Source organism: Dromaius novaehollandiae, chromosome 2 (genome assembly GCF_036370855.1).
Source record: "Dromaius novaehollandiae isolate bDroNov1 chromosome 2, bDroNov1.hap1, whole genome shotgun sequence".
NCBI lineage: Eukaryota > Metazoa > Chordata > Aves > Casuariiformes > Dromaiidae > Dromaius > Dromaius novaehollandiae.
The window spans coordinates 168,458,325-168,482,456 of NC_088099.1; the positions used below are offsets into that span (position 1 = coordinate 168,458,325).

Sequence of the window (24,132 nt, forward strand, 5' to 3'; positions counted from 1 at the left end):
CTGCTCCACCCGCCGGGGGGTCTCCGGGAGCTGCCGGGGGTCCCGCTAACGCCTCTGCTGCCACCAGGTCATGGCCCAGCTCTGCTCGTCCTGCACTGACCTGAGTGACCCTTGCAGCTGCGGGTGCAGGTAGGGAGCCCCGGCAGCACCCAGTGTGCTCTGCTTGGCCCCTTGTTCTCACTTTTGGGGTAAAACCAGCCCAACTTATCCCATTCCCAGTGACGGCCCGGGGTTTTTGTTCCTGACTCCAAAACCTCACCTGCTGCTGCATCTTCTCCAAAAAGGTGCCCGGCTGTGGCTCAAGGAGACTGAGGGCCTGAGGGCTGATTTGGACGCTGTGGGGAGACCTGTGCAGGGACCAGGCAGCCACGCTGGGACCCCGACATCTGGAAAGCCTACCGCTACGCCAGCCAGCAGTGGGAGTTCGGGCTCTGTGCCGTTGCCACCGGCCCACTCGAAGCCACACGGGCACTGAAGGTGCACGGGGAGAAGGAGGGGTGCAGTGGCTGTTGGACATCGCAGTAAAGCCCCCCATGCTCCCCGTGCCAGGAGGAGCAGGCAGCACTGACAGCCGAGTCCCTGCAGCGGGCGCTGAGTGGGCAGCGGGAGCTGCTGGCACGGCAGGAGAGGTTTTGGGGCAGCCAGGGTGGACGGAGACCTCCATCAGCAGCAGCCTGGAGCAGCTGGCGCTGGAGCCAGCCCTCGTCACCAGCCGGCAGCACCAGGCAGCCCAGCTCATGGAGGGCATCACCAAGAAGATGGGGAAGAGCCACCAGCGGGGTTTTAGGCCATCCACTGGCCCAGGGGAAGCTGCGGCATCCAGGACTGAGGTGCCAAGCTGGCTTGGCACCATCTGGGCTGTCCTCGCCTGGGCCGCTGGAGCCCCGGGGTGTCCCCATCCCACGCCCAGAGACAGCAGCGCTGGGGGAGGTGGCACTCACAGGTGTCCCCATCCCATGCCCAGAGACAGCAGCGCTGGGGGAGGTGGCACTCCCAGGTGTCCCCATCCCGCAGCCGGGGACAGCAGCGCTGGGGTACCCATCACCAGCCGTGCGATGTCTCGCGGACCCCTCGTGCCTGGAGCAGCCCCCTGCGGCAGGCACCGCTGGGAGGCCAAACCCTACAGCCCAAGCCAGTCTCTGGCCAGCGATGTGCAAGTGCCAAGTGCCATCTTTGCTCCGGGGATGTTTTGGGGCTGATGTGGCCCTATGAGCACCCCAGGGTGCAGGGAGCGACCTGGCAGCAGGGGAGCACCCTGCTTTGCCAGAGGGACCTTGTGGCAGCTCAGGCACTGATGGGTGTCTCCTCCCTAGGTCCTTGCTGTCCCCACGGCTCCGGTGCCAGGGGCTCACCAGGGCCAGAAGAGGGCTGTCCCTGGGGCAGGTCTTCTGCTGTGTTCAGCTCGCCCTGAGAGGCCACGTGCTCCCTGCCTGCACCGTCCCCACTGGGGCGATGCTGCTTGTCCGGCCAGGGGGGATGGCAGTGCCGGGGGGGACGGCAGCGCTCGCCCCACGCCACGAAAGCGACAGCAGACGCCCTGCTGCGACTCCTGCACTGGAAGAACAGGAATCCCCGCGGTTTCTGTTTATTACACCCAAAAACACGTGATTAGCAGCGCAGCCCACTACAGTTCAGCAGAAGCCACCAGCCTCTGTCCCACAGAGGGGGGTAGCGAAGGGTGAGGTTCAGAGCAGACCGGGGCTTTGGCTGCCACCCCCTCGTCCCCGAGGTCCCTCCTGGGGCCGCCAGCGGCTTTGGGGACCCTGCTGCTGCGCTGCTGCCCCGGGCACCCTCTGCACCCATGCAGGAACCGCAGGACACCCTGTCCCCTGCTCGCCCTAACTGCTATGGAGCGTACCTGGGATCCCAGTTCCCCTCCGCCTCAGAAATGCTGCTAGCTCCCACCACCGCGTCCCCCCTAAGCTGCCGTCCTCCGCCCCAGCAAAGGACAACCCTGAGTCGAAGAAGATGCGTGTGCCGGGCACCGCTGGTCCCACGTCGGCCGCGCTGCGCCCATCATTTCCTGGCACTGGCATAGTTGGCGGTGAACCAGTCGCAGGTCTCCTTCATGGCTAGGGAGGAAGAGGAGAGGCCATCAGCACCACGTTCTTCCAGCAGGGATGGGGATAGGGACGGGATGGCCAAGCCTGCACTGATGCCCCCAACGAGGTGCTGAGGGTTTCCTGGGGTTGTGCTCCACTAATGGTGGCAGCTTGGGCCCTGGTGGGTTCCCCCTTTCCCTGGGGTGTCCCGAGGTGCTGTTGGGGCCATGCACCTTCCTTCTCACCTTGTGTGAAGGGTGTGAACTGGAAGCCGGGCAGGTAGTGCCTCAATTTGCCGTTGCTGGCCGTCTTCTTAAACTGCCCGTCCGACTTGGTCACGTCAAACTGGCCGCAGGAGGTGTTAAGGGAAAGGAAACGGGAAGCCAGGGCTGGGATGGGATGGAGGCCAGGCAGCGAGGTCTCGCGTTGCTGTACTAAGTCCCCGTGGGGACAGCGAGAGGGATGCTTGAGGTGCTGCTTTGCCCAGGTCACCAGTGTGCCAGAGCCACTGGCGGACACCCCTGGGGTGACACCACCACCCAAAACACCACGGCAGCCCTGAGGAAAGGGGCACCACTCCCCCTGCTTGCGAGGGGTACAAGTGTGCGGTAAAGGATACGACGAGCTCTCCCCTGAAGTCCATGGCTTCCACGATCGTCTCCGCTGCCTCCCTGATTGAGACTTCATCTTCTTCTCCAACTGCGGGGAAGGGCATGAGACGAGGCCGTTGCTCCCCGGCACCAGCCCGCCGTGGCTCGCTGTCCCTTAGAAGGGACCTGGGGGGCAGCTTGGTCTTACCTGACAAAATGATGGGCTCCACCTCATCGTATTCCCGGAGGACCCAAAGAAAGAGCCGGGCCAGGTCCTGCAAAGGGGCAGATGGCTCCTGGGGGGGCTGGCTGCTTTCCCCCAGCCCCCCGTGAGCGAAGGGCAGGGCTGGGCCCACGTGAACGGGGAGGCCCCACAGCCCCGAGGACCGTCATCGCCTGCCAGGCTGATGCAGGGGCACGACAGGCTCAGAGCATGTCCACCCTGCGGACCCCGATGCTGCCCCCCCAAACTGGAGAAGACAAGTGTTCCCCCTCTTCCAGCCTGCGCACGCCCTGGATTCAGGTGCCGGGTTGCAGCCGGAGGAATCATGTACCAGGGAGTAGATGAACTGTCTCCTGGGTTTTCCCGTGCCCCAGACGGTCAGAGCAGAGCCGGTCTCTGTGGGATGACGGAGAACGTGGCCATGAGCATCGGAGCTACGTCCCCCCGACCCCAGCTACCCTGCGTGGCCCCAGGGCAGCTGACAGAGCAGTAGGATCAAAGCAGGTTGTACGGAAAAAAGCCAGACAGGGAGAACCCTCCCCCAAAACCTAAATAAATCAATAAATAAAAGCCCATCCTGTCCATCAGGCTCTGCCCCCACCAAAGGGGACTGCCAGGCCCTCCTGACGGGGAGCAGGGAATCGCCTCCCGCCCTACAGAAATGCAACCGCCTCTAGGGCGAAATGTGGCCGAGGAACAAGTAACCTAGAGCGGAGCGGTCCACTGCGGACAGCCAAGCGAGCCCCGTGGTTTCTTACCCCCCCGAGAGGCCGGAGCTTGGCAGCGCTCGCCTTTCCGTGGAGCTAGGAGGGGGCCGAGGGCCTGGGGGAGCTGCGCCACTCACGTTTGGCCAGGTACACCTTGTGGATGAGCCCCGGCAGGACGTGGCCGTCCTCGATGTTGAAGTTGTCGTGCGGCCCGAAGACATTGGTAGGGATGACGGCGGTGAAGCGGCAGCCGTGCTGCTCGGCGTACGCCCTGGGCGAGAGCGTAGGGCAAGTGGGTCGCCCGCTCGGCAGGGAGACGCGCGTAGGCGCAGCCCCACTCCCGGACAGGAGCATCTCCAGCTGCTCCTGGGTATCTCCCCAGCTCTGCTCAACGCCCCGGAGCCCCGAAGGGTTTCCCCTGCCTCGGTAAGAGGGGAGCGTTCGCAGCCCCGTTGCACCCCGAGGGCTTTCCTCGCTCCGGGCCTCTCCTGCAGCCGCCCGCACCTATTCTGGACGTCGATCATCCTCTTGGCGTAGGAGTACCCAAAGTTGGAGCTGTGCGGTGGTCCGTTGTGGATCTGCGGACAGGAGAGCAAGACACCAAGGGTGAATTAACCAGCCATTGGTCGTCCCAATGCAGCAATTGCACTTTGCTCCAGCTGCGTGTCCCGGGGGCAGAAATTTGATGCCAAGTTTCAGACCCAGGGACCTGGTGCCTTTTTAACTCCGATGCACAGCTTGGACAGGCCAAAGGTGCTGCCATGTCACAGCCACGAATGGGCTGGATGGGGGGGGGGGGCAGCGATCAGAGGGGCCACGCCAGGACCTGGCTGTGGCCCTGCGCACCAGGCAGGGACAGCCCCAGGTGGCACTGGGGGACGGAGCCACTCACCATGGTCTCGTCGATGGGGTACGTCGTCTTGTCCGGGAAGATGCAGGTGGAGAGGCAGGAGACCACCTTCTGCGCTCCGCACTCGTACGCCGAGTGCAGGACGTTGTCGTTGATGTGGATGTTTCTCCTCTGGGGGGAGAAGATTTGTCAGAGCAGCATCACAGCCGGGCCAAAGCGCATGGGCAGCTTCCCCGCTGGGCTTCCCGTCCCGTCCCGCTGCGGCGACCTGACGGGGGAAAACCGGAGCCGCCGCCTGCAAGGTGCCGCAAAACCCCGCAGCCACGGGCACCCAGACACTGCCCATTGGCCCAGCGCTCACCCAGAAATCCAGGTTGTAGCGGATGTTTTTGAAGAGGCCCCCGACCATGGCGGCCAGGTGGATGACGTGGGTGGGTTTGTGCTTCTCAAACAGGGCTTTGGTCTCCGCGGCGTTTCTGCGGGGAGGGAAAACACAGGGCTCAGCAGAGCGGGGGCTTTCTGGGCAAAAACGCAGCCGCCCGCGCGACGCAAACTCACGTTAGGTCGGCGTCTTTGGAGGACACGAAGACCCACTCCTCGTCCGGCCGGCCCTCTCCGTCAGCCACCACCTTCTCGATGGCTCTGCCGACCAAGCCGGTGCCACCCGTCACCAGGACGCGCTTGGGCAACGTCCCCGCTGCCTCCGTCATGGCCACAAAACCTGCGCCGGCGGAGCGGGGAGAGGGCTGAGCCAGCGTCGCGCGGGTGCTTCCGCCCCGGACCGACGCCGCCGGACGGAGACGGTGACGGAGACGCCGGCACGGCAGCCGCTTCCGCCTCGGGGCGCTCGGCCTGGCTTGCAGCCGGCTGGGCTTCCCCAGGGAAGCGGTGGCAAGCCAAGTCTGCGAAGCAGCGCAGGAGTCACCGGGGCCGCAGCGAGGAGCTGCCGTTCTGCCGCGCGGCACCAGACGGCACTGCCCGGCCTCCCGGAACGGCGGCGGAAGCGGGAAGGGGGCCGGATGCGGAGGCCAGGCTCCCAGCCCGCGAGCCCCCGGCGGCCCCCGCGGCACGGCCCGCCGTGCCAGCCCTCCTCGCTGGGCATCCTCCTCCTCGCCCCGCTGCTTCCCCGGCCCTGGGGTCCCTGGAGGAGCGGGTGCTCGGGGGCAGGATCAGCTCTCGACCCCGAATCCCATGCCTGCACCCCCCTGGCTCCCACAGGACCCCCAAATCCCAGGTCTGCACCCCCACACTTCCGTCATGGACCCCCAAATCCCAAGTCTGCACCCCACACCTGCATCAGGGACCTCCAAATCCCAGCAGTGTGCACCCCCCTGCTCCCTCAGGACCCTCAAATCCCAGGTCTGCACCCCCACACCTGCACCAGGGACCCCCAAATCCCCGGCTTGCACCCCCACACTTCCATCAAAGACCCCCAAATCCCAGGTGTCTGCACCCCCCGCTCCCCCAGGACCCCCAAATCCCAGGTCTGCACCCCACACCTGCATCAGAGACCCCCAAATCCCAGGTGTCTGCACCCCCCGCTCCCCCAGGACCCCCAAATCCCAGGCCTGCAAACCCCATACACCCCCCCCCCCACCCAAGGGCTCCCTTCTTCCCCGTCCGAGCCCCCCACCTAGGAGCCCCCCGGGCACCCCCGCGCCCCCCCGGCCCCACCTGCCGCCGCGGGTCGCAGCGGGCCGGGCCCGGCGGGGCGGTCGGTAGCGGCGGCGCTTCCTGCGGCCCCGCCGCCGTCACCGGGCGCCGCCGCTCGGCTCCTCGGGAAATGGAGTCCGCGCCGGGGCCGCCGCGGAGACCCGCAGCTGCACCGGGGCGGGGGGGACCCGGGGGGCTCCGGACCCGAGGCGGGGGCCCCGGCCTGGTCTGCGCTGCAGGGTTTTCCCTCCAGGATCCCAGTGTTTTCCCAGAACAGGGCCAGGAATTGCACCTTCTCCCCCCAGAGAGACACGGCATCCCTGCTGTTGAGGAGTAATAGGATGTTATGGCTTTTTTCCCTTTTACTCCCTCCTCCTTTCTCCTGGGTGAGACCTGGAAGAAAAACATCCTCTTTCCTTTGGGAAAGTCCTAGAAAAAGCAATTTCCTGAGGGAAATTTCCCTCAGGAAAAGCCTCCTGTGGGGTTTCATGTTGATGAGGAGGACCCCAGCAGCACCCCATCCCTGGAGCAACCCAGCTGGGTCCCATTGAGGTGGGCAGAGGGGAGACAGCATAACACAGGGACCGACCGCCTGGAGCTTATCACTGTCTCCCACCCCATCACCTGGGGCTCGTAGAGAGCAGGAGATCTCCATGGATCCCACCTGGGACCAAATAAATGCTCTTGTGATTCTTCACATCTCTGAGGCCCATCCTTGGGAAAGCTACCAGTGCCAGCAAATATCCCCAGGAGTGGTGCCGCTTGGATTGAATCCAGGGCTCCCTGAAGCACTGAGTGGCTTCTGGTGGTATGGAGAATTAAAATGCTCCATGTACAAGATGGGCAGCCGGCGATGAAGCGTTTGCAACTTGAGACTGCTGCTCTGGGAAATGCCGACATTGCCAAACTTCTTGCGGGCAGAGCTGGAAGGAAAAGGAACATTTATTTTGAGATTTCCGCTCCTATAGTGAAACTAAAAGCAAGACCATTTCTGAGTGATGGAGCAGAGGCCACAGAGACCTTTGCAAACAGCTGTGATGAGGTGAAACGGGTCATTTCCCCCCGACCCTGCATATCAAAAATATTTCAACTTGTGCTGCCTGTTATGTGGCTGGCTGGAAGCTGCCAGGTAATCCCTTGTTTTCCCTGTGAGCAGCATCACTGCCTTCCTCTTCCACGAGACACCAAGGCTTGGCAGGGAGAAATCTCATTTCAACATTTCCTCCGTGCCCCCCCTCCACCTGCCCCGTCCCCAGGCAGGTTGCTCCGGTTTCCACCAAGGAATTGCTGGGCTGAGAGCTCAGGAGGCCGTAAAGCCAGAGCTGTAGAAGGGCACCCTGTAACCACAGCCTGGGCTGGACTGCGGAGCTGCCCGGCGCGCTGCCGCCTTCCTGGTGCGGCAGCAGCTGAATAACTGTGATGCTGCATTTAAATACAGTAATTCTGGCACTAATTACCAAAGCAATGTTAGGACACGAGGGAAGATCACAGGGAGAGGTGTAAACCTGCAGCGACTGCATGGGATGGGGCAGGACTCTCTCATTACTGAAATACAATTCAGGCTTTCGATATGTTCTAGCAAGATCTTTCTTTTGAGTTTAGGATCAAAGCCTGGAGGAGACCCATTAGCCCAAGCAGACAGACCTCCTGTGTAATACAAACCAGAGTACTCATCAGCACCTCGCACTCAGCCTGGTAACCAGGCTGGATTAAGCTCTGCCCAGAAGAGCTGCTTGGCCAGATCGGGACGCAGCCCCAGATGGAGAACCTCTCCTTCGTTTGGTGCTTTGTTTCCATGATGAAACTTCCTTGTGGGTGACCTGTTTCTCTCTGGAACTGGTCTGGCTTCACTTCCAGCCCTGGTCCCTGCTCTGCCCTTCTCCTTTCTCCGAGGAAAGTGGGGTGGATGGATATGAGCTGCTCAGATGTGGCCATCCCAGCATGGAAGCCGGCTAGCGATGCTGCGTGGCTGCAGCCAAGCTCAGGTAAGACACACTCGCTCTAGACATCACCCTCCTTCTTGCATTTTGGTTTTGGGCCTCCTTGCTGCACCTTTATATGCTCTGAGGTAGACAACACATTGGCAGCAAAGTCCCTTTCCAGGTCGTATCGTGCAGCCCAGCCTTTGTCTCTCTCTATGCATAATTCCAGCTGCTTGAAGCGCGTTTTATCCCAACCAGCCCAGCTTCCATCAGTTTCCAGGTTTGCTCCCCACCGATGTGCAGCCCCTTGGCAATGGGAGAGTTGCCCAAAAGCACGTGGCAGGATTGCCCAGCCTTGCAGTGGGGAGATTGGTGCAGGAACGGGAGCACAGGCCACGGCTTTTCCTAGATACCCTTGCTTTTGCCAGTGGTGTGACATTTCTCAGTGTATAAAATACGAACCAGTAACACTTCAAATGCAGAATCTCTGACTTGGGTTGGGAAAGAAATAAATCTGACTCCTTGCAGACACTCAGCTCATGGGACACAATAACATCCCTGCAGCCATCGATCTGCATTTGCCCTGTCGAGTCCAATGCCCTTCAAGGAGGGAGACACGGGAATGGGCCACACATACCTGCAAGCCGTGACCTCTCAGTGACAGGTTTGGGGACTCAGAGAGCAGGGTCCTGGCTGGGTTGCCGGGAGTCACAGGAAGTCAAATGCTGGGAGAGGTGCCATCTGCTTGGCCTGCAGCCGAGGAGGGTGTCTCCTTCTAGCAGGTCCCTCCTATTGCACACTGCAGCTGAAGCTCGAAGTGCTGAATTGTCCCTGCTCCCCAACCCCACAAGCGGATGCAGCTGGTCTGCAAATTCCAGCAGACAGTGGAAAGATGCGTCTCCGGTGAGGGAAGAGGCTGTGGCCCAGGAGTCATGTTCACTCTGGGATGAGCCACTTGTAACAGGATTTGCTTTGAGTTTTGGCTTTCAGCATCTGCATGTGCAGAGGCCAGCGGAGTTCAGAAGTCAAACTGGCTGAACTCCTGAGGTGAACAATTATCTCTCGTAAAGTCAGGTATTTTGGGGGTTTGTCTCATATTGATTAGAGATTACTTTAAGATGAACTGAAATAAACCCCTCAAGGCCAACAAAGAGCATCTGCAGGGGTGGGGGATGGAATATTTACCTTGAATCACTGGATGAAAAGACCAAACAAATCTAAACCCATTCCCCATATCCTGGCCTGGCTCCAAGGCAGGTGATGTTTGGTTTTGATTTCAGGGAAGGGCTTTGTTCCTAGGTAAAAGCTTCGTCTGTGAAACGAGCCTGACTCCAGCTGTGCGCAGGGCTCTCTGGCACTCTGGACTCCAGCTGCTCTGGAGGCATTCTCCTAACTTGCTTTTGATGAATATTTCAGTGCCGCCAATAGCCCTGGAGACTGCAAGCTTCTGTCTCACCCCAGAGCTCACCTGTTTTGCAGAAGCCTTCCTGCATGACCAGATTTACAGATAACAAAAAATAATTTAAAAAAAAGGGAAACGAAAGAATCAGCGGCATGGGTAATGGGCAATTCAGGGGGCCTGTGGGTGTGCTGAGTGTCCAGAGACCCGGGTGTGAGCACCTAGTCGGTGGGGCCTTTCTCCTGCAAGAGTGTGGTGGCACAGGCTGTGCGGGCGCTGCTTTCCCACACACCGCAGCACCGTGCGGGACATGTCTGGAGAGACCCCGGGCCCTGGCACCGACGTGGGAGGGTGGCACAAGGGGACGTGCCCCTCGCCCGTGCAGCCCCATCCTCCCTGCGGGACTGGGTCCCAGCCCTGTTCCTCCACCTCATCCAAGTGCCTTGCGTGGTGGCTCGGGGACCCTGTAGCAGAGGGATGATGGCTCAGGAGTCCCCTGTGTGGGTGGCCCAGGGACCTCATGATGAGGCGGGAGAGTGACATGGGGACCTGCATGGGTGTCCCAGGGATCTCGAACCAGGAGGAGGACAGTGACACAGGGACCCATGTAGGTGATCCAGGAGCCTCACAGCGAGGAGGGATGGTGACAGGACCCCATGTGGGTGGCTCAAAGACTGTGCAGCAAGGGGGACAGTGACTAGGGACATCACATGGGTGTCCCAGCAACCTCACAGCGATGGGGCACAGTGACACGGGGCTTCCATAGTGAGGAGGGGTGGTAACACAGGGATACCACATAGGTGTCCTAGAGACCTCACAGCGAGGAGGGATGGTGACAGGACCCCATGCGGGTGGCCCGAGGACCTTGCACCGAGGAGGGACGGTGACATGGGACGGGTGCAGAACAGCCCTGCTGATGGGTCTGCAGCACCCAGGGTGGCAGCAGTTCGGTTTGAGGAGGCTTTTTTGTTGTTGTCGATTTTTCAGCATTTTGTATCCCTCCCCCTTTTGGGGGGCATTTTGTGGGGGTGGTTCCCTCCCATTTTTTTCTCCATTTGTTTGAATTGCTCCCTTTCTTCTTCTCCATTTTTGGCAAGTTCTTTCTGGTCTCTTTGGTCAATTTTATCAGTTTATTTAGGCAGGGCTTTGTAATGAGGTGTTTTTTTCCTTTTGTTTTGGCAGCCTGTTTTCCCGTCTCCCCAGCTGGGCTTTGTGGGGTTGTTTTGCTTGCTGGCTTTTCTTTTGCTGGGGTTTTATTTATTTCCTTAAGCGAGAAGACTGGTGGGGATTTTGTTTCTTTGGCAGGTTATTTCTCCTTGCCTCAGCGGTTCCTTGAGGGGTCTGTTACATATTTATTTTCTGCAGCTTTTATTTTTTTATTTAGGGTATTTCCCCCCCCCTTTTTTTTTGTTTTTTCTTTTACCCCTTGTTGTCCCATTTTCCATTCCTTTGTGATGAATTTTGTTTGTTTTTCAGCTGCATTTCCATTCATTCCTTCACTCATCCATCCCCCCGCCACCGCCTTCGCCGAGCAGCTGTCCGTGGGGCTGGATTTGTGAAGCTTAGTTATTTATTTTACCCTGGGAGGCGCTGGCGCCTTCCGGCTGCTTCTGGAAGCTTCTAGGGCCTTCTTCAGCCCTGGGGAGGGGAGTGGGGCTGTTAGCTGCCTCCTGATTGGCTCGCCAGGGCGGCTCCTCAGCGGGCTGCTGTGAGACAAGGCGTGGCCGAAGCGGCCGCCATGGCCGGGGGGCTGAAAGGGGTCTGGCTTGGTGCTACGATGGCCGTGGCCTCGCCAGGGGGGACACGTGCAGAGGTCGGGGCCATCCAGGATGTTGGAGAGCGACTGTCCTGGCTCGTTTGGCCCTTCAGACTTTTGGCCCTTCAGACTTTTGCCCCCCCCCCAGACTTTGCCCCTTCAGACTCGTGCTTATCCCCCAGTGACGCTGCCAAGGGAGACCTGGAGCAAATCCAGATTACAGGGCTCGGAGTCACAGGCCTGTTCTCCTCCATCCTACTGGTGACAGGGAAAGGCTCAGGGAAGAGCGGACGCGTCCTGCGGGTTAGCTGCAGCAGGGGTGTGCGGCTGGCGTTGCAGGCTACGCTTTGGGTTTTAGGTGCCTCTTTGGGGAGCAAGGACTGCCAGTGAGAGGCAGGATTCATTTGACATACTGGGACATATTTGACATAGTGGGGTAGGAGCATCTTTGTCTACAGGCTTACAAACCTGGTGAAGGGGACTTTGAGCTAGGTTTGCTGGGGGTGATGAGAAGAGCTTGCAAGCTAGCAGTCAAGTGAGGAAATAGAGGCTGAGGTGGTAAGTGCAGGGGTGAGATGATGGGAGCAAAGTAGCACTTGGGAAGGACAAAAACAGGTCAAAAGAGGGTCTGCCTCAAGTGCCTGTAAGCAAATACACACAGCCTGGGAAACAAGTAGGAGGAGTGAGAGCTCTGTGTGAGGTAACAGAACTAGGACATCATTGGATTAACTGAGACGTGGGATAGCTCATATAACCGGAGAACTGCGACGGACGGAGGCTTTAGAAGAAAGGCAGGGAGGACGCAGGGGACTGCCCTTTGTGTGAAGGAGCAAATCAACTGCATGGAGATATTCTATAGGATGGATGACAGGCTGGCTGAGAGCTTGTGAGTGAGGATCAGAAGAGATGCCAGTGAGGATGATGTCATGATGGGAGTTTGTTACAGGCCGCCTGATCAGGCTGGGAAATTGTACGAAGTCTTCTTTAAGCAACTTCAGAAAATCTTCAGCTAGAATCGTGTAGGTGAGAAGGTACCTCCTGGGATCTGTAATCCAGTCTCCTGCTCAAGGCAGGTCAGCAGGTTGCTCAGGAACTTGTTCAGCTGAGTTTTGAAGACCTCGAAGGATGGAGAGGCAAAAGCCTCTCTGGGCCCCTGATCTAGTATTTGACTGCCAGCCCTGGTTCTTACGGGAGACTTTAACCTTCCTGATGCCTGCTAGGAGGACAACACAGTGAGACACAAGTAATCCGGGAGATTTTTGGAGTGTATGGGGAGCAACATCTTAGCTGATATTAGATGGGGTGATACACAGCTGAATCTCTTACAAGCAAGGAAGAGCTGGCTGGGGATGTGATAATTGGCAGCAACTTTGGTTGCAGTGACCATCAAAGTCGTAAGGAGAGTGAAGAAGGCAGGTAGCAGAGTACAGACTCTGGACTTCAGGGGCGCAGACTTTGGCTTGCTCAGAGAACTGATAGGTGGGATCTTGTGGGAGGCAGCCCTGAAAGGTGGAGATTCTCAAGATAGCTAATAGGTCTTCAAGAACAACCTCCTCCAAGTACAAGAGCTGTCCATCCTGGTAAACAGAAAAATGAGTAGATGTAGCAAGAAGGAGGCTTGTCTAAACAGGGAATTCAAGACTGAGCTCTGATGCAAAAGGGCAGTTTATAGGCAGTGGAAACGGGCAAGCTACAAAGGAGAAATAAAAACGCTAGTGTGCAGGGATGGTGTTAAGAAAGCTAAAGCTCAACTAGAGTTGAAACTGGAAAGGGGCATGAAGAGCAACATGAAAAGTTTCCAATCCTACATGAGAAGTAAAGGAATAAACAAGGAAAAAGTGGGCATGTTGCTGAATGAGGTAAGTGATTTGTGACAGCGACAGGTAAGACAGATATTCAATGCCTTCTTTGTCTTTGTCATCACTGACAAGGTCTCCCAGATGCTTGTGCTTGAAGATAGGGCTAAAGGAGGAAGGAACTCAAATAGTGGAAGAAGACTGAGTTAGGGATTTCTTGAGGAGGAAAGCAAGCTTCTAAAGGGCTCATCCTGGGAAATATGCTGTTTCATGCCCTTATCAATTACCTGAAGAGGAGACAGAAGGCAACCTAATCAAGCTTGCAGACAATTTATCTTGCTTGAGGGCAGGGCAGCCATTGAGAGGGATGTAGACAAGCTGGAGAAATGGGCTGAAAAGAACGTCATGAAATTCAGAAAGGACAAATGTAGCACTGTGCACCTGGGATAGACTAACCTGCCACAAGGGTACAAACAAGACACCAGCTGAAAAGGACTGCTGCAGTCTAAAAAAGACCTGGGTGTGCTGAAGGACAATACAAACATGAGTGAGCAGTGTGCTTTGGTAGCAAGGAAGGGTAATAGCATCCTGGGCTGTCTCATTGGGACCATAGACAGCAGTTTAAAGAAAATAGAGCAAACCACTGAAGAAAATGACATGAGGTAGAAAGAGGGCCCAAAATACTGTGTGGATGAGCAAGGGAATCCCTGTCAGGCAAGAGGCATGTGGGAGCAATGCCGTGGAGCAAAGGTAGATGGGAGTGTTTTTGGTGGGTTGCTGAGGGGAGGGAAAATATACTTTTGTGGTGGAAGGCAGCTCAGAAAAGCTGGGGAACTATGAGCTCCATACTTCGTGCAGGGGGCCCTTGTGACCACTTCTATGCCTAGGACTCGCCATGCCTGTGACTGAACAGTGCGTGCCATCCCTTGTTGGTGCTACCTGGAATTGCCCTTAGTGAGAGTCTCAACCAAAGCTAGAGTGGCTAAGGAGGGCTGCGGGCCATGCTATATGAGATGCCTTCTACAATGCATCCAGCAAAAGAGTGTGCTATGCCTTGGCAACAATTCCCCAACTACCTCTTCTAACCCCGTATCTCCCTGAGCCATGGATATCAGGAGGAAAGTGTGGCGGAGAAGGCTTGTTGTGGAGCAAGAGTGCAGGTTTTTGGAGGGGTGAGGTGCTTTGTGCAGCACTTCGTTTGCCTGTGTGGCGTCCCAGGAAGATGGCGTGGCCGGAGCCGGTGCTGCTGGGGCAGGGAGCTGATCCCGACCCCCAATTCGCTTGTGTAAGTGAGGACAGTTGTGCCGCTGGTTGTGGGGAAAGGAGGTGAGGTTGTTCCTTTGCTCCTTTTTTACTCTTTCTTTGGCTTTGGTGGTGCGCAGTGTTTCCTGGGGCTTGTGCGGGAGTGTTCCTTGTGCGGGCTGGAAAGTCGTGGTGAGGCCGCGAGTTGGCACAGTGTGTGGAGGCATGGTGCATTTGGGTGCGAGTGCTGTGCAGAGGGGCATTAGTGTGTGCAAGGCATTGCTTGGGCAAGGGAGGGTCTTGTGTGGTGCGCTGGAAGGGCATGTGGAGCCCACATTGGTGGTTGGTGGTTTTTTTCTTGGGAGAGGTGTTGGTGCTTGTGGGGCAGGCGTCTGGTGGTCGTTGCCAGGCTGTGTGGCCATGGGTGTGTTGGTGTTGGGATGGGCTTGCTGTGGCCGTCTGGAAGGAGGTGGAGCACAGGCCCCTTGTCTGCCGGCCGTGCACCCAGCCAGCCAGGCAGCCCGCTGGCCTGGGGAGCCCTGCCTTTGTGGCAGGAGAGGCTGGAAGAGGGTTGTGCAAAGAAAGGAGGAGGAGGCGTTTGCGTGTGGGATGCAGCAGACCTTTAATGCTGGCAAAGAGTGAGAGGAAGGAAGGGCAAGTGGAAGGGAGGCAGTCTGAGGTGTCGGTAGGAGGAGCAGCAGTGTGTCCTGGCTGTGTGCAATGGCTGTTGGCAGAGCACAGAGGTCTTCATGCGGCGTGCACAGCGGGGACCGGTGCACAGCAGCTCGTCTCTGGGCTTAGCCTTGTGAGCACGTGCGTTTGCGGGAGAGCACTGGAGGCAGGAGAAGGGGTGAGGCCACGAGGGAAGTGGGAGAAGAGCAGGAGATATGTTGGCCCTGCTTGCAGCAGGTGAGGCTGGCTGCCTTGCCCGCTGCCTTGTTTCCTGGCATGCTGGAGAGGCAGAGGCGTGGCCAGCGAGCCCCTGTGTAGGCAATGTGGCCGAGGTGCATGCTGAGTGGGTCTTGCAGGGTGTTTGTTGTCAGGGTTGGTTGTTGTCAGGGGCCCTGGGGAGGTGCCTTAGCAGGGGTAGCAGGGTCTGGGGCGGGGGAAGCAGCCCAGGCATGCGAGGCTGAAGTCGCTGGAGGAGATGGGGACTCCCTGAGCCTCGAGGATGTCGCCAACGGCAGCTGAGGTGGAGGATCCGAGGGCGGTGTTGTGGGGGAAGGCGGTGAGGACGGGTCCGGGCAGGGTGACGAGCAGGGTGGGAGGCTGGACGACAATGTGGGAGTCCTCGCAGTGCCTGACACAGGGCTTGTTGCAGCTGTTAGCCAGCGGGGTGGGTCCGCAGGGGCGGCAGAGGTCGTAGCAGGCCATGTGTGTGTTGTGGAGGGGGCCCTGGAAGAGCGAGCGGCTGGTGAGCAAGTGTGAGGAGGCGGGCGTGAGGAGGCGAAGGGAGTGTGGGGCCTGTGCGTGGTGTGTGGGGAGTGGGGGCATGGGGAGGCGGCAGGGGTGCCTCGGGTGGGTGCAGAGGGTGCCTGGGAAGAGGCTGCAGGTTTGGGTGCTTGGTGCGCGGGGCAGGTGGCAGAGGGGCTGTGCGCAGTAGCGCGACCACTCTGCTGTCTGCTGTGGTTGCGTGCGGGCAGAGGTGCAGGTGAGAGGTGTGGGGCGAGGGAGAGGGTGTGAAAGAGGCAGGAGGCAGCGAGGGAGTTGGTGTGTCGGAGGCAGAGGGCAGCTTGTAGCGGAGCGCGTAGCCCCCGAGCAGCGTGAGGGAAAGGCCGGGCTCTGTCCCTGGGAGACGTGGCCGCAGCTAGGCCGCTGCCTGAGAAGGAGTGGAGCGAGGGCGAGCAGGCCGGAGGAGGGCGTATATGCTGGTCAGTGTGTGTGAGGGGAGAGAGGAGCTGGGCGAGGAAGGGGCCGGAGGTTGAGACTCACCTGGTTCCCGCAGGAGGAGGAGGAGGCGGTGTGAGGAGAAGTGTGTGAGGGAGCGCTGCGTTGGTGGGGCTTTTATGCTGGTGGCAGAGCGTCCGAGGTGATGAGACACCCTTTGCGCATGACAGCATGCTGGATGTGGCTGCTCTTGAGCGCGCAACCCTGCCAAGTAATGAAGTGTGGGTTGGTTTTCCTTCCGCACCACTCCCGTTTCATTTCCTCCTCTTTTGGAGGTGCCCATTATGGCGCTGCGGTGCCTTTCAAGGGAGCCGCTTAAGGCCGGAGGATTTTGGTGGCAGGTGCGTGTCAGGGCGGGCGTACGCCATTGCCAAAGCGTAGGAGAGGCCCGTTGTGGCCAGTGAGGTGAGCGTGTGGCAGTTGTGTGGTGTGGTTTGCGTCTGCGTTGTGAGGAGGGGCTGGGGGCCCCAGTGCCCAGTTGGGTGCCTGAGCCTTGGCGTGCCATTTGCCGCACAGTTGGGTGCCAAGGGTTGTTGTTGTTGGCTGGAGTTGGGCTTGGTGAGGGTCTTGCCCAAGGCTGGCGTGGCCTTGGCTGGAGGGCTGCAAGTCCCTGGCTGTGTGTCTTTCTGCAGGACGTATGCATCGGGAGAGCTTGCTGTGTGTGCACAGCAGGAGAGGATGGTGTAGGGGCAGACAGCGAGGGATTGGACAAGATAGAGTTAAGGAGCCAAAAGCCTTGGAAGGAATAAACAGCAGTATGTAGATAAGCTAGTAGCCACACGGAATGAGTGATGATGGGAACATGACTTTCGGGAAAGTACCAGTCCTGGCTAGAGCCCATATAAAGGGCTTGCTTGCTTGAATAAAGCTGATTCTGATCCAGCACATCGGAGTCCATGAATCAATCCGCCACAAATGGTACCCAAACAGGGACCTGAAGACTGACTTCATCCAGGGCTGTAGAAGCAGCGGATAGCTCAACCGGTGGCGGAGCCCCGCCGGACGTGGGGCTGCTAGAAGGGGAGCAGCTTATCTGCAGACACTGCTGAAAGGAAGCAGGACCCAGGCCGCTGAGAGGAAACGGCGTTGTGCGCAACTCATTACCTACCGCTGGACGGAGGTAGGCGGCAACCAGAAACGATAAGACGGCGGCAGGACTTTCAGCTCCGTGGCGTACCATGCTTGAGACCCCGAAAGAGCATAGCAAGAAGAAAACACAGGGACCAGAGGCACCTGCAGCCCCCACAGCACCTCCGTCGAGCGACATGATCCTAGTAAGAATCCGAGTATGATCCTAGTAAGAAAAGTAAACACAAGCTTATGGTTTAAAAAAAAAAAGAAACAGTCTATGCTTCCTCCAGCTGATACTTCAGATATGGAAGCAGTATGGAAAGAGGCAAAGCCAGAAGAGCTCGTGCATTCAAAACTTAGGTGTGTCTTTGAGCTACCAAGGGAAAATGAGACGCCTTGTGACAAAAGAATGAAGTTGTATCCACAGCTGCAACAAAGAGAGATTCTTCTGTAATGTCTAAATCAATAAGTCCCTCTTCGGAGGCACCCAGCTCGAGCTGTGATTACTACACGCGCGTCATTAAAATTTAATTCTTTAATTTGCTTTGATTTGGCTCTGAACTTTTCTGCGGGAACCTAGGGTCAGCCCCTGTTATGGTGGCTGACAAGCCTAATTTCCGTAACAGTTTGGCGACCCAGGAGGGACCCTAGGCGACCACTGGCGGGGCTTCTCGTCTCCAAACGATCATCTGGCGCCATCGGGTGAGTTCACCTGGGATCTCTGGCAACGAGAGGCACCGAACAGGTGAGTCTTAAATTCCTGCCTAAATTCTCAATTCTGGTCTGGTAACGGTGCACTGTAAGGGGTACGCAGGCTGGCCACCGTAAGGCATACCAGGGGATGCATTCGAGTCCCATCCCCAGGGTTTGAGTGGGTTTAAGTCCCAGCTCGGTCCGGCCGGAAAGGGGAGTGTGCAGCCTGATCAGCATAAGGCGCCCTGCAAGACTGTAAGACAGAAGTCTAGAGTCACTGTGACTGGTGTGAGTGTGAACAGTACTGTGTGTGTGAGTGTGTATAGCCCCCGCGGGAACCGACCGGGGCGCCCGTCGGCTGATGAAGCCGCCCGCTGCGAAGGGACAGCAGTCCTAGCAGTTAAAGACTCGGGTGGTGTGAGTGCGGTTCCCAGAGAATGAGAGAAAGAGAGTGTGTGATCACACCAGCCACAGGGACTGGTGTTACTGGTACAAAGAATTAAAGAAAAACAAAAATAAAAAATAGCGGAACCCGGCAAGGGACTTTTGGTCAGCAGGCTAAATTGTCCCATGATTTCTTTTTCTTTTTTTTTTTTCCAACCAAAATGCAAAAGCGTTACAAAAAACTTGTCACAGGAGACCAGGCCCAAAACATTCTTCAAAGTTGCTCCGATTGCCTCCCTGCCTGTTGACCCCGCCAGTGTGCCTGTGGTGTGGGTGGGAGGCCGCGAGTGTGTGGGAGAAGGCTTGTTGTGGAGCAAGAGTGCAGGTTTTTGGAGGGGCAAGGTGCTTTGTGCAGCGCTTCGTTTGCCTGTGTGGCGTCCCAGGAAGATGGCGTGGCCAGAGCCGGTGCAGCTGGGGCAGGGGGCTGATCCCGCGCTGTCAGTTTGCTTGTGTAAGTGAGGTCAGTTGTGCCGCTGGTTGTGGGGAAAGGAGGTGAGGCTCCTCCTTCCTTCTTTCTTTGGCTCTTTCTTTGGCTTTGGTGGTGCGCAGTGTTTCCTGGGGCTTGTGCAGGAGTGCTTCTTGTGCGGGCTGGAAAGCCGTGGTGAGGCCGCGAGTTGGCACAGTGTGTGGAGGCATGGTGCGTTTGGGTGCGAGCGCTGTGCGGAGGGGCATTAGCGTGTGTAAGGCATTGCTTGGGCAAGGCAGGGTCTTGTGTGGTGCGCTGGAAGGGCATGTGGAGCCCACATTGGTGGTTGGTGGTTTTTTTCTTGGGAGAGGTGTTGGTGCTTGTGGGGCAGGCGTGTGGTGGCCGCTGGCAGGCTGTGTGCGGCCATGGGTGTGTTGGTGTTGGGATGGGCTTGCTGTGGCCGTCTGGAAGGAGGTGGAGCACAGGCCCCTTGTCTGCCGGCCGTGCACCCAGCCAGCCAGGCAGCCCGCTGGCCTGGGGAGCCCTGCCTTTGTGGCAGGAGAGGCTGGAAGAGGGTTGTGCAAAGAAAGGAGGAGGAGGCGTTTGCATGTGGGATGCAGCAGACCTTTAATGCTGGCAAAGAGTGAGAGGAAGGAAGGGCAAGTGGAAGGGAGGCAGTCTGAGGTGTCGGTAGGAGGAGCAGCAGTGTGTCCTGGCTGTGTGCAGTGGCTGTTGGCAGAGCACAGAGGTCTTCATGCGGCGTGCACAGCGGGGACCGGTGCACAGCAGCTCGTCTCTGGGCTTAGCCTTGTGAGCACGTGCGTTTGCGGGAGAGCACTGGAGGCAGGAGAAGGGGCGATGCCACGAGGGAAGTGGGAGAAGAGCAGGAGATACGTTGGCCCTGCTTGCAGCAGGTGAGGCTGGCTGCCTTGCCTGCTGCCTTGCTTCCTGCTGTGCTGGAGAGGCAGAGGCGTGGCCGGCGAGCCCCTGTGTAGGCACTGTGGCAGAGGTGCATGCTGAGTGGGTCTTGCAGGGTGTTTGTTGTCGGAGTTGGTTGTTGTCAGGGGCCCTGGGGAGGTGCCTTAGCAGGGGTAGCAGGGTCTGGGGCAGGGCAAGCAGCCCAGGCATGCGAGGCTGAAGTCGCTGGAGGAGATGGGGACTCCCTGAGCCTCGAGGATGTTGCCGATGGCAGCTGAGCTGGAGGATCCGAGGGCGGTGTTGTGGGGGAAGGCGGTGAGGACGGGTCCGGGCAGGGTGACGAGCAGGGTGGGAGGCTGGACGACAATGTGGGAGTCCTCACAGTGCCTGACACAGGGCTTGTTGCAGCTGTTAGCCAGCGGGGTGGGTCCGCAGGGGCGGCAGAGGTCGTAGCAGGCCATGTGTGTGTTGTGGAGGGGGCCCTGGAAGAGCAAGCGGCTGGTGAGCAAGTGTGAGGAGGCGGGCGTGAGGAGGTGAAGGGAGTGTGGGGCCTGTGCATGGTGTGTGGGGAGCGGGGGCGTGGGGAGGCGGCAGGGGTGCCTCGGGTGGGTGCAGAGGGTGCCTGGGAAGAGGCTGCAGGTTTGGGTGCTTGGTGCGTGGGGCGGGTGGCGGAGGGGCTGTGCGCAGTAGCACGACCACTCTGCTGTCCGCTGTGGTTGCGTGCGGGCAGAGGTGCAGGTGAGAGGTGTGGGGCGAGGGAGAGGGTGTGAAAGAGGCAGGAGGCAGCGAGGGAGTTGGTGTGTCGGAGGCAGAGGGCAGCTTGTGGCGGAGCGCGTAGCCCCCGAGCAGCGTGAGGGAAAGGCCGGGCTCTGTCCCTGGGAGACGTGGCCGCAGCTAGGCCGCTGCCTGAGAAGGAGTGGAGTGAGGGTGAACAGGCCGGAGGAGGGCGTATATGCTGGTCAGTGTGTGTGAGGGGAGAGAGGAGCTGGGCGAGGAAGGGGCCGGAGGTTGAGACTCACCTGGTTCCCGCAGGAGGAGGAGGAGGCGGTGTGAGAAGTGTGTGAGGGAGCGCTGCGTTGGTGGGGCTTTTATGCTGGTGGCAGAGCGTCCGAGGTGATGAGACACCCTTTGCGCATGACAGCATGCTGGATGTGGCTGCTCTTGAGCGCCCAGCCCTCCCCAGTAATGAAGTGTGGGTTGGTTTTCCTTCCGCACCACTCCCGTTTCATTTCCTCCTCTTTCGGAGGTGCCCATTATGGCGCAGCGGTGCCTTTCAAGGGAGCCGCTTAAGGCCGGAGGATTTTGGTGGCAGGTGCGTGTCAGGGCGGGCGTACGCCATTGCCAAAGCGTAGGAGAGGCCCGTTGTGGCCAGTGAGGTGAGCGTGTGGCAGTTGTGTGGTGTGGTTTGCGTCTGCGTTGTGAGGAGGGGCTGGGGGCCCCAGTGCCCAGTTGGGTGCCTGAGCCTTGGCGTGCCATTTGCCGCACAGTTGGGTGCCAAGGGTGGTTGTTGTTGGCTGGAGTTGGGCTTGGTGAGGGTCTTGCCCAAGGCTGGCGTGGCCTTGGCTGGAGGGCTGCAAGTCCCTGGCTGTGTGTCTTTCTGCAGGACGCATGCATCGGGAGAGCTTGCTGTGTGCGCACAGCAGGAGAGGATGGTGTAGGGGCAGACAGCGAGGGATTGGACAAGATAGAGTTAAGAGGCCAAAAGCCTTGGAAGGAATAAACAGCAGTATGTAGATAAGCTAGTAGCCACACGGAATGAGTGATGATGGGAACATGACTTTCGGGAAAGTACCAGTCCTGGCTAGAGCCCATATAAAGGGCTTGCTTGCTTGAATAAAGCTGATTCTGATCCAGCACATCGGAGTCCGTGAATCAATCCGCCACAAATGGTACCCAAACAGGGACCTGAAGACTGACTTCGTCCAGGGCTGTAGAAGCAGCGGATAGCTCAACCGGTGGCGGAGCCCCGCCGGACGTGGGGCTGCTAGAAGGGGAGCAGCTTATCTGCAGACACTGCTGAAAGGAAGCAGGACCCAGGCCGCTGAGAGGAAACGACGTTGCGCGCAACTCATTGCCTACCGCTGGACGGAGGTAAGCGGCAACAAGAAACGATAAGACGGCAGCAGGACTTTCAGCCCCGTGGCGTAGCATGCTTGAGACCCCGAAAGAGCATAGCAAGAAGAAAACACAGGGACCAGAGGCACCTGCAGCCCCCACAGCACCTCCGTCGAGCGACATGATCCTAGTAAGAATCCGAGTATGATCCTAGTAAGAAAAGTAAACACAAGCTTATGGTTTAAAAAAAAAAAGAAACAGTCTATGCTTCCTCCAGCTGATACTTCAGATATGGAAGCAGTATGGAAAGAGGCAAAACCAGAAGAGCTCATGCATTCAAAACTTAGGTGTGTCTTTGAGCTACCAAGGGAAAATGAGACGCCTTGTGACAAAAGAATGAAGTTGTATCCACAGCTGCAACAAAGAGAGATTCTTCTGTAATGTCTAAATCAATAAGTCCCTCTTCGGAGGCACCCAGCTCGAGCTGTGATTACTACACGCGCATCATTAAAATTTAATTCTTTAATTTGCTTTGATTTGGCTCTGAACTTTTCTGCGGGAACCTAGGGTCAGCCCCTGTTATGGTGGCTGACAAGCCTAATTTCCGTAACAGTTTGGCGACCCAGGTGGGACCCTAGGCGACCACTGGCGGGGCTTCTCATCTCCAAACGATCATCTGGCACCATCAGGTGAGTTCACCTGGGATCTCTGGCAACGAGAGGCACCGAACAGGTGACTCTTAAATTCCCGCCTAAATTCTCAGTTCTGCTCTGGTAACGGTGCACTGTAAGGGGTACGCAGGCTGGCCACCGTAAGGCATACCAGGCAGGGGGTTACGCGGGCTGATCACCGTAAGACGTACCAGGGGATGCGTTCGAGTCCCATCCCCAGGGTTTGAGTGGGTTTAAGTCCCAGCTCGGTCCGGCCGGAAAGGGGAGTGTGCAGCCTGATCAGCATAAGGCGCCCTGCAAGACTGTAAGACAGAAGTCTAGAGTCACTGTGACTGGTGTGAGTGTGAACAGTACTGTGTGTGTGAGTGTGTATAGCCCCCGCGGGAACCGACCGGGGCGCCCGTCGGCTGATGAAGCCGCCCGCTGCGAAGGGACAGCAGTCCTAGCAGTTAAAGACTCGGGTGGTGTGAGTGCGGTTCCCAGAGAATGAGAGAAAGAGAGTGTGTGATCACACCAGCCACAGGGACTGGTGTTACTGGTACAAAGAATTAAAGAAAAACAAAAATAAAAAATAGCGGAACCCGGCAAGGGACTTTTGGTCAGCAGGCTAAATTGTCCCATGATTTCTTTTTCTTTTTTTTTTTTCCAACCAAAATGCAAAAGCGTTACAAAAAACTTGTCACAAGAGACCAGGCCCAAAACATTCTTCAAAGTTGCTCCGATTGCCTCCCTGCCTGTTGCCCCCGCCAGTGTGCCTGTGGTGTGGGTGGGAGGCCGCGAGTGTGTGGGAGAAGGCTTGTTGTGGAGCAAGAGTGCAGGTTTTTGGAGGGGCGAGGTGCTTTGTGCAGCGCTTCGTTTGCCTGTGTGGCGTCCCAGGAAGATGGCGTGGCCAGAGCCGGTGCAGCTGGGGCAGGGGGCTGATCCCGCGCTGTCAGTTTGCTTGTGTAAGTGAGGGCAGTTGTGCCGCTGGTTGTGGGGAAAGGAGGTGAGGCTCCTCCTTCCTTCTTTCTTTGGCTCTTTCTTTGGCTTTGGTGGTGCGCAGTGTTTCCTGGGGCTTGTGCAGGAGTGTTTCTTGTGCGGGCTGGAAAGCCGTGGTGAGGCCGCGAGTTGGCACAGTGTCTGGAGGCATGGTGCGTTTGGGTGCGAGCGCTGTGCAGAGGGGCATTAGCGTGTGTAAGGCATTGCTTGGGCAAGGCAGGGTCTTGTGTGGTGCGCTGGAAGGGCATGTGGAGCCCACATTGGTGGTTGGTGTTTTTTTTCTTGGGAGAGGTGTTGGTGCTTGTGGGGCAGGCGTGTGGTGGCCGCTGGCAGGCTGTGTGTGGCCATGGGTGTGTTGGTGTTGGGATGGGCTTGCTGTGGCCGTCTGGAAGGAGGTGGAGCACAGGCCCCTTGTCTGCCGGCCGTGCACCCAGCCAGCCAGGCAGCCCGCTGGCCTGGGGAGCCCTGCCTTTGTGGCAGGAGAGGCTGGAAGAGGGTTGTGCAAAGAAAGGAGGAGGAGGCGTTTGCATGTGGGATGCAGCAGACCTTTAATGCTGGCAAAGAGTGAGAGGAAGGAAGGGCAAGTGGAAGGGAGGCAGTCTGAGGTGTCGGTAGGAGGAGCAGCAGTGTGTCCTGGCTGTGTGCAGTGGCTGTTGGCAGAGCACAGAGGTCTTCATGCGGCGTGCACAGCGGGGACCGGTGCACAGCAGCTCGTCTCTGGGCTTAGCCTTGTGAGCACGTGCGTTTGCGGGAGAGCACTGGAGGCAGGAGAAGGGGCGATGCCACGAGGGAAGTGGGAGAAGAGCAGGAGATACGTTGGCCCTGCTTG

The 24,132-nt window shown here is 58.3% G+C and overlaps 1 protein-coding gene across 1 annotated transcript; it reads right to left on the minus strand.

The window, feature by feature from the left end:
- Window positions 1-1,569: 1,569 nt before the first annotated feature.
- On the minus strand, window positions 1,570-6,226 carry GFUS (GDP-L-fucose synthase). The gene is made up of 11 exons (XM_064507949.1): window positions 6,087-6,226; window positions 4,971-5,133; window positions 4,774-4,888; window positions 4,455-4,583; window positions 4,067-4,140; window positions 3,700-3,833; window positions 3,187-3,251; window positions 2,841-2,907; window positions 2,662-2,741; window positions 2,288-2,387; window positions 1,570-2,072 (listed from the first exon to the last, which is right to left on the minus strand). The coding sequence occupies exons 2-11, from the start codon at window positions 5,120-5,122 to the stop codon at window positions 2,017-2,019; spliced, it is 972 nt and encodes a 323-aa protein (XP_064364019.1). The 5' UTR covers window positions 5,123-5,133; window positions 6,087-6,226; the 3' UTR covers window positions 1,570-2,016.
- Between the last annotated feature and the right edge of the window lie 17,906 nt (window positions 6,227-24,132).

What these genes read in the sequence shown, in the direction of transcription:
- GFUS (XM_064507949.1), bottom strand. Translation starts at nt 5,122, where the DNA reads ATGACGGAGGCAGCGGGGACGTTGCCCAAGCGCGTCCTGGTGACGGGT. An exon ending in ACCCCATCGACGAGACCATG is followed by an intron (nt 4,141 to 4,454) that starts GTGAGTGGCTCC and finishes TCCTGTCCGCAG; the next exon opens with ATCCACAACGGACCACCGCA. An exon ending in ATGATCGACGTCCAGAATAG is followed by an intron (nt 3,834 to 4,066) that starts GTGCGGGCGGCT and finishes GCTCTCGCCCAG; the next exon opens with GGCGTACGCCGAGCAGCACG.